Raw genomic sequence first — 10,020 nt, forward strand, 5'->3', positions numbered from 1 at the left:
TCCGCCATGATTTACTTCTCTCCTGCCTCTCGGACATCGGTGACACGGGTGCGGCTCTTTCCTGGCTTACTTCTTATCTCACAGAAGGACAGTTTTACATTCCTATGCAGGATAAGTCATCGCCTACCGTATCTTTGAAATTAGGTGTCCCTCAGGGATCGGTTCTTGGACCTCTACTGTTTATTATATACAATGGCTCCAGTTTTTTTTTACTTAACACGGTCAAAACTGAGATCATTATTATCGGAACACCAACACTTACTAAAAATATCCTTTACGACCTTACTTGTGACATTGATAGTACTCTCATTAAACCATCTAGTACTGTAAAAAAAATCCAGGCATCATCTTTGATCCCTCCCTCACCGTTGAAGCTCATATAAACTCAGTATATGTACTGAAATGCATTTCATTTTCTGTGTTTGAATGCTCATTGCTCTTCACGTTTTGGGTTTGTACATGATTGTTCATTGTTTATGTATCATTGAATTACTATTGTAAAGCGTTTTCGAGCTCTGGAAAGGTGCTATATTAATAAAACTATTATTATTATTAAAGCACATTAAGAGCAAACTGGATTATAAAAATCAGGCCTACGGAGATCCTCCATGAGAGCTAATTTGCTGAATGAACCTAAGCAATTTGCTTGAATTGACATGCATTATCCAGAATACTTTCAGACAGGCACTAATGAGGATTAATGTCGTAACACGTGTCCTGGTAAGGCACTTAGGTGGAACAAACTTTTGTGCAATTAAAAAGTAAAGTGATTTCGTGATCGGATTAGAACATTAGAAAAAAAAGTATGTTTCGTGCATCTCTGCTACACTAATAACGTGAAAAATGAGTGTTAACCATATTTTCGATGACAAAACCAGACATTTCAACGAGCTCCCTGTGGAAACAGAAGACGGCCCTTTAAAAATGGAGAGTTCACGTCAAGTGGTTCAGCCCATAAATCTCACCAGACATTTACTGTCTGCTCAGAGCACAGCAAGGACGCTGCAGTGTGTTTAAATGGAGAGGGGGTGTGTTGCAAGAGACCTACAGCCACCGAGTGCTGACTAATGTGTGTAACTGTAGCCTGGTTCAGTTGTGGGCTATAAAAAGACAGCGGAAGCCCACGGCGCTGGAACACTGGCACCTAGAACATGCCTGAAGAACGGCAGATGCACTGGTAGTTCTGGAAATGCGATCGCCATGAGGGACAAGAAGAAACCAGCGGAGAAACATTAAACCAAACCCAGGAGCTGCCAGATGTGCCCAACAGTGTATGTGTGTGTGTGTGTGTGTGCACGCGTATGCAGAACCGTGAATGAGAGACCAAGCTATTTCAAATAGATAACCATGAAAGGCTGGGAGGAAGAGTAGGATGGGGAGTATAGGAAATAAAAACAAAAACAGAGGGTGAAGCAGGGACAAACATAGTTGGCAGAAGGAGAAGTTCTACCTTGTCTCTTGAAGAGAAAACACATACACAGTGGACATCCAGCAGCTGTTCTCTTTCTAAATTTAAACAGATGCAAGCAGAATGTGCTCTCAGTGTATTGACTGAACAGCCTGAGCACTCTAAAGCTCCAGCCAAATCATCATCCATCAGATATTAAAATCATCCAGCCATCTTACACTCCATCTAAGCACATGACACAAAGCCACAGAGTGCATTCAACCATCTGCCTCATACATTCATTTATTCACCCTCACATCCATCCATCCACAATGGATCCATATCCTCCAACCATTGCCCTTATCGTTCATGCATCCACCCATATCTTCCATCAACCATGCATTCATGTCATCCAGCCTCATTATCCACATCATCCATGCTTCCATATTATCCATCCATTCACATGGTCCATCCATTAAAACACATTTTCCATCAATCATTCATCCATCCATCTAAATCATCCACCGATCTACAACATCCATAGTATCTGTCCGCATTGCCCTTCGATCCATCCATATCCAGCCATCCATCACAATCATATAATCTATCCATCTTTATCATCCACATGCTCCATCTTCCATCAACCGACATATCAAACACATCTACACAATCATTCCAACCAATCTGCTTACTCAACTTCTCATCCATATCAAAGCCATCCATTCATGTTATCCTTCATCAATCCAGACTACGTTCTTACGTCCACATCAGCCATACCTCACAATCACATCATGCATCTGTCCATCCACATTATCCATCCATCCATCCATCCATCCATCCTCAGCATCAATCCATCAACACCATCGTTCTATTATAGATTCGTATCTAAACCAGCTATAATGTCCTTCATTTATCCGCATCATCCTTTCATCACATTATATATTCATGTCATCCATTCATTCACATTAACCATTTAACTCGCATCACTGATAATCCATCCATCCATCCTGCGCTCTGACCCCAACTTCCTAACATGCTGGGGTATGCGAAGAAAAGACTTTCACTGTGCCATAATGTATCTGTGACCAATAAAGTCTTATTATCGTTATCCATCCAACCAAATCATTTACCCACACGCATTATCACCCATCTATCGCCACTATCCATCAGTCCAGACTATACAAATAAATAATTCACCCATATCATTCATCCATTTATGTACATTACCCATACAATCCTTCCACCCATCTACAGCTCCAATCCATGCATCCATCTCTCCATCCCACCCAGATCATCCATTTATTTTCCCATACACCCTCCCACCTACATCAAATATCCATTACTCAACAAATAAAGTATACACCTTGAAATAATAAGCTTCCCTCCACTGATTTTTTTTTTCTCTCCTTTTCAAACCACTGGCCCCAAAAACTTCCAGCAGGAGATCAACAAGCACTCAGAACAGTCAACCACACAAACAGAGTTTGTTCAGAAACGCAGCACGGCTCGATGCGATCATTTCACCGCCTCAATGCTGGACAAAATACAGCACAGCTAAGATTCAAAGCTAAACCTAGAGGTCAAGACAATCCACCTGTATCTAAGTGCACAACGTCCCGCTGATTCACTCTCGGTACTTCAGGAACAAGCAATCACAAAGCCAACTGGAGTGTGCACTTCATCCTCTACAGAATCACACACATGTCCACTCACTCTCGGAGGCCACGCAATCCAATCATGACTGCCTACTTTAGCCGACTTCAATCTGTAGCCACATCACAAAAGAAAATCCCTGATGTGTAAATCAGTCCGAGTAAAACACCGTGTGGATGGTTTGGGGGTAACGGTTGGAAATGTTCACTGTATGATAACCTCAACTAAAGAAAAAAATCTCACCGTTTCACAAGCCGATCGAGAAAATGAAAAAAGTGCAAAAGTAAACAAAACCCTAAAATCCCCTCCCTAATTATTGTTCCTCGACAGATATTTCTGAGAATGACGTTTCCATAAAACCTCTTATCTTGCCAGTATTTATCACAATGAAAGAGAGAATGGCTAACTAGTGCAGCAATGTGAAACTTCTAAAATAGATAAATAGTTTAAAAAATAAAAGGAACATGCTAGGAGGTAGCAATGGAACATGTAGCAGGGTTTTCAGTGCAGTCACATTGCCTGCACCGAGAGATGGAGGTACTCCGGTGTGATTTAAGGCGAGGCCTGAAGAAGAGGGCTGTTTTGGGTCTATTTTTGGATAGACCGAGCTGAACACAAAAGGGATGAGAACCAGTGGACTAAGGAGTAATTTGAATGGGTTAAAAAAAATAATAAAAACCATTAACAGGTGGATGGTAATAGACAGAAATGCATTTAATCAGTAAACAGCACTTTATTAAAAGAATTGCATCAGGACATAAGAAGCCATCAAGCAGAGGAGAACATCTGCACCTTAAAATGAGATAAGCTTCCTCAAGAGACAAAAATGTCCACCAGTATTCTATGGAAATTTCCGCCTTTTTATCAGCAAACGCAGCCCACCCTCATTTGCATGCTAAATGGCAGTGGAATAGGTGGATTTCAAGTGTGTGCGCACGTGTGTATGCACATGACTTATTGAGTTGGGCTTTAAAAAAAAAATAAAAAAAAAAAGATAAGGGCAATAATCAATGTGATTCATACACACTGGCTCAAATGAGCTTATTTGAGAAAAGGATCATTCGTGTTTGCTCTGGACAAAACCGAGGCCGGGATACTGAGAGAAGGAAAAAAATAAACATCAGAAATAATAAATGATTCAATTAAGAGATGAGAAAAAATAAAATCATACGCACACACTTCTTCAATAGACATGCAGAGTAAGGTTAGGGAGTGTGGGCAAGAGTGAAAGCACAACCTTGCACGAGTTAAAAATATTAATTAAAATAATAAACAGCAGCAGCTGTGAACACCACTCACATTGTACATCCATGTGCATGTGTGCATGCGTGTGTGTGTGTGTGTGTGTGTGTGTGTGTGTGTGTGTGTGTGTAGTCAAGGAAAGAACATGGGACTTCTCTCTTTTGAGGCCTCACACATGCATGCATACACTCATGGCAGGGATATTCAATCCCTGTTTATCTCCCCCTCAAGTCTTTAAGAAATTTTTTAAAAAGGGGTTTAAATGAATAGGACGAGGGAAATCGGGGACAAATCAGGATTTCCTGTGCCTACACACAGTGCCATCATCATCATTATCATCATCTCGCTCTGATTTGCACGTCACTTTGTGGGGGTTGCAACAGCAAAGCGAGGCACATCATGACTCGTATTTCTGCTGAAGGAAAACAAGCGAGTACGAGTACGGATGACGTCCAGTACAGTCACTTACGCATAAACCCAGTGTTCCCAGTGGCAAAAAAATAACATGTACAATATTTTATATCTTAGACCAAGAGAAAGAAAGCGCCACGGATTACAAAAAAAGTACCAAAACTTCTTCACAACATATCCTAAGTCAGTGATTTTCAAAGTGGGGGCCGCGGCCTCCTTGGGGGCCACCAGGGGGCGCCCGGGGGGGCCTCAACAATTTCGTGTGCCCATCCCTCCCACTAGTACATTTTCTCTTTCTCACTCTCAGACAACCACACACACACACAATTCCTAATGTAATGTAAAGATGTAAAATGTAATTATTAATAAAAAGGGGGATATATTCAGAAGTCTGTATTTTTAATGTGTTTTAAAGACATCTTGCAAAAGGGGTGCCTCGGTCAAATGTTAATGCCATTTTGGGGGCCTTGCCCTGGAAAAGTTTGGGAACCCCTGTCCTAAGTTGCCTCAAGTTGAAAGAACGGCCTTGAAATGCTTTAAAATTTCACCGAATCAAATTGCTGGAGGACAAAACGGTCCTAACTCGAACCTAAAATAGTCTCGGATCAGGCAGCAATCCTGTATTGAATCGATGTTTGAGATGCACGCCAAAATGAATCCTAATCAGAACCCTTCTGATTAGTCAGAAGGTATTTCATTCAGTAGTGCTGGCAAATCACAGGTTTACACTGTATAACGCTGCGCTCATTCTAGTACGTTGTACATTAGTACATTGTTTCTATAGTAACGACTTACACACGGACTCGCACGGCGGACGCGCCACCTCATCTAAGACGAATAATATAGGGATTTTTTTAAAAAAACATTGTTATTACTGATATGGTCAAGCTTTGTGTGAGTTGATGTACTTAATATTTCAAATTCATCTAAGGAGTCTTTAACAGGAAGTTTTCCACTATGGCAGATGACAGGATTGTGTTTAATCCGGGCGGGGGAGGGGGGGGGGGGGGTTAACAGTAACTCCACATCACTCCACCCCATTGTGATTGTGTGTTATTTACCTAGAACGTCATGCCCCCAATGTGTTTTCTCTCTTACGTATGTATCGTACGTGTATGAACCGAGGATCTCTTTTCACAGCAACTGGGGACGGGACTGGAACTACCACCACTGTGTGACTTATAAACCACGCTGACTTCTCAAAAAAAAAGTCACATCAAACTCAAAGGGCCCGTCAAATCATTCAGCCTTAGTCTTGTCAAAGTGTAGACAGTGTTTGTGTTGCAAAGAACACACTCGCAATTCTACTGGTGCAATAAATAAATAAATAAATAAATAAATAAATAAATCTTATGGATACTGAATGTTAGTCAGGAACAATGAGTCATCCCTGCTACTTCCATTCTCATACGACAAAACTCAAATCAAACACTGAGGACACTCAAGGTGTTCCCGCTATGACCTCTACGCATGCGATTACAGATTCCTGCTGGTCAGATACGCGTCATTAACAGCTGCTAATTTCCTTTGCTTGTCATTCGGTCACCTTGGGCAGATCATGTCCATCGAGCAAGAAATGTGGTGCATTGAGGCTAAATAAACTTCATTTCGATAATGAGCTATAAGTATTTGTATTTTCGTACCATGCAGATAACAGAACAGCGAAACCATCTTACCGAGGTAAAGCGAGGCATTCTCCTTCTTCACGCTGTCATCTAGGTAGGTCGGGCCGAGAGTGTAGATAGGTGTGGAACCCATTCCCACGAGAATCTGGGCGCAGATGAAAAGCGCTACGTAGACGGAATGCTCCTTGCCACCCTGCTCCCGTGGGCACGACGGGACGCCGGAGCCGTCTCTGCCGCTGGCGTTCCCGTTCAAGCAGAGGCCCTCGTTTCCTGCAGAGGAGTTCACTTCCTGGATCTGGTACGGCGGTGAGATGAAGTGGGGAAGGGAGAACAGAGCCGCCCCGACAGCTATGAAAACGCCACCGACGGCCAACCAGCGCGGCCTTTGCCCCCGACCCCCAAAGTAGCTGATGAAGACCACAACAAGCAGGCTTCCGATATCGAAGCAGCTCACCAACAGTCCTGACTCGGAGCTCCTCAGGCTGTATCGCTTCTCAATGGTGGTGATCACACTGCTCAGGTAACCTGAAACCATCAGCGACTGGATGAACGTCAGGTAGCACATACAGAAAAGGAAACACCTTGAGTCTGCCAGAATCACCCGGACGTACTTCCTCGCTGGAAATCCCACAATCCTTGCTAAAGACAAGCCTACTTTTTTACCTCCAGCCCTGTTGCCGTCGGGTCTCGTAGAGCCGCTTAGACCCACCATGCTGGACATGCTGGAAGGTGAGAAGTCGGTTTGGGTTGGAGAGTCCAGCTGGCTAGAGTCACTTTTTCCCTGCATCCCGCTAAATACAACTCGGTCTGCATGGATTGACGTTAACGTAGACGGAAGCTTCGGTTCCAAAGCCTTATTAGCTGCTGGACAGCCTCCGTTGAGGACTGGTAAACTTTTAGATTTGTAGTAACTCCCCGAGTCGCAATATTGGCTTTGGAAATTGGTGCCTTCCAGAGACTCCGACACATCATTCCCGGTCTCATCGTTATCCGATGAAGTCATTTTAACCGGACTGAATGATCAAAGGCGTAATTCAGGTTTAGGATGTAAAGCCTGAAGTAAGCGCACGAGGCTGGAAACTGATCTACAGCCTCGACGGCACAAACTGCTCAGAATCGATAAAGCTTCACGCATGATCTACACGCAAAGACGTCTGCACAAACAAACCTTCCAGTCCTAACAAGAAAAAGTGGACATGTTTAAATGAATCGTTTGAAAACCATCAGCTCTAAAGCCGTGTCCAATCATTGGCTTTCCTCCAAACCCCAGTGTATCACAAGCTACTAAACATGCATACTTATATATAAATTCATCAAATGTCATTGATCTGAAAGAGTTTTTGTTGGTATTTTATTCCAAAAAAACAAAAACGTCTTCTTCAGGTCTTCAGATGCCACCATGTCAAGAGTCTCTCCAACATGCTGTTGTGTTTCCTAAACCAAAAAACCAGGAAAAAAGAATAATTGAATTAACAAGGAATCATTCTTGTTCAACAGAGTGCAAAAGGAAGCAATGAGATGTGACTTCAGCTCTTCATGAAGCTCTTATAACAGCTCTATCAGTCCTCAAATCCATCCAGAGGAACAACAAAGGTAGGCTGAGGAGACAAAGAAGAGTCCAGCATGGGCGAAATGAACGACTCCTAAACAAACTGATGTAACCAAAAACGGACAAATGTAAACATTTTGAGCACAATAAACATCTCGGCTTGTTTACGCGACAAACACAGGTAAACATAAAGCGCAAAAGCCTCAAGTCACGACTTTACGGACACAAACCAAGCCGAAAACTACAGCTGTGAGAAAGCAGTGAAAGAGAAAGACAGACTGCGCACTCGCACAGGGACCGTTTCTCAAACAAGGCATGTTAAAAAGAGAAGAAAGAGAGATGAAAGAGTGAATGAGAAGGCTGTAGAGGTGGAGCGGTACTCACTCGGAGGTAGATATTGTTGTCCTCGACGCGAATACTCAGTTGCTGAATGAGATTGCGGATTTAGAGGCGGTCAGTGCTGAGGAATTCTGGGAGATGTAGTGTTTTTCCAGGAGAGAAAAAAAAATCGCACCCAGAACCAGGCACTTCAGGTGACATCCTGACCAAATACATGAGACTATCAGTATCATACCCTTACAGAAAAAACCCACCATAACATCTGAACCCTACTGTTTTATGATTGTTTCTTTGTTTTTAAGATGCTTCCTCTTCTTCTTCTTTTTCTTTTTCCTCTTCTTCTTTTTCTTCTTCTTTTTCTTCTTCTTCCTCTTCTTCTACTTCTTCTTCGTCTTCCTCTTCTTCCTCTTCTTCCTCTTCCTCTTCTTCCTCTTCTTCCTCTTCCTCTTCTTCTTCTTCTGCTTCCTCTTCTTCTTCTTCTTCATACTGTGTATACATAATTTCATACCATAATAAACAGTCATAATAAACATTTTCATGTCAATATCTATCTATCTATCTATCTATCTATCTATCACATACCAATTTATTTGGTTGTACCATGACACTGTGATTTAATTGTGTGTGTGTGTGTGTATGTATACATATATATATATATACACACACACACACACACACACACACAAATGGCAAATTATTTAATCATGCCGTAAATAACTCTGATTCTGGTGTACAACGTTTGAAGTACTTTCTTCATTAAAGTGTATTTAAATGTTTTGGTGCATGGTAGACAATCACATCGATCACATTAAAAACAGCTACTATGCTCGGGTCTTTGAGGTTCTTTCTTGTGTCAGTTTTCCATGAAGGAAACCTCTCTCTCTCTCTCTCTCTCTCTCTCTCTCTCTCTCTCTCTCTCTTCAGGTAAGTGGAATCTCTTTGGAATTTAACTTAAATAGTTGTATTGGTAACACTGTTGTTGGCGACACTCAGTCAACCATCTTGAAATCTGATATGCTAGCTAACCATCTTAGTCTTATCCTATCAGTCTTACTATATATGATAATAACTGGTCTATTTTGGATTGATTTGCATACAAAAATTCAAATTGTACTCCTGATGAGAAAAAATAATAATAACAGAGCTGTGATTTAAGCTGTTAATCTTTTCCAGGGAGGCAGAACATGCTACGGAGCATGTGGTGAGTGAGAGTCAACACTGCTGATTGGAATAATTGTTAGTGCTGTAACTGGCCCCACTCTCACCTATATATCACCTATGTTACCTATATATATATATATATATATATATATATATATATATATATATATATATATATAGTTCTATTTATTTATATTATTTTTAATTATTTTTATTATAGTTATTTCTGAAATACTCAAAGCAGCCTGGTCAGGCACCAACAACCATGTCATGTTCAAAGTCACAGAGATCACACTTTTCCCCTCATTCTAATGTTCGATGTGAACCTTAACCTGTATTTGCATGATTTTATGAATTGTGTTGCTGCCAAATGATTGGCTGATTGGATAATTGCATAAATGGGCTTGTTATTGAATATTTAAATGTGTACAATAATATTCTGGATATTTATTGGAGCCATAGTGCTTTTTAATTCCTGAATTTCGATCAAGAGATCACACACACATATACATATATACATATATACATATATATGTTGAAGTTTGGATTACACGGAGCTTAGGAGGCTAATAACTATAAGAACTCAATAATTATGATAACTGTGGGTTGTGATTTTCACCACTGTAACAAAATAATAATAAATAAATAAATAA

The 10,020-nt window shown here is 41.2% G+C and overlaps 1 protein-coding gene across 2 annotated transcripts in view; it reads right to left on the bottom strand.

Moving 5' to 3' along the window:
• The window catches only part of LOC128599494 (solute carrier organic anion transporter family member 5A1), a 41,424-nt gene extending 33,038 nt beyond the window's left edge, over positions 1 to 8,386 (bottom strand). The window contains exons 1-2 of one of the 2 annotated variants that reach the window (XM_053611123.1): positions 8,252 to 8,386; positions 6,370 to 7,752 (exon numbers count right to left, since the gene is read on the bottom strand). In XM_053611123.1, coding sequence (XP_053467098.1) covers positions 6,370 to 7,321 — 952 coding nt within the window. In that variant the 5' untranslated portion in view covers positions 7,322 to 7,752; positions 8,252 to 8,386. Of the gene's footprint in view, positions 1 to 6,369; positions 7,917 to 8,251 lie in introns of both variants that reach the window. The other variant, XM_053611122.1, reaches the window with a different exon arrangement.
• Positions 8,387 to 10,020: the final 1,634 nt, after the last annotated feature.

This window comes from Ictalurus furcatus, chromosome 23 (genome assembly GCF_023375685.1).
Source record: "Ictalurus furcatus strain D&B chromosome 23, Billie_1.0, whole genome shotgun sequence".
NCBI lineage: Eukaryota > Metazoa > Chordata > Actinopteri > Siluriformes > Ictaluridae > Ictalurus > Ictalurus furcatus.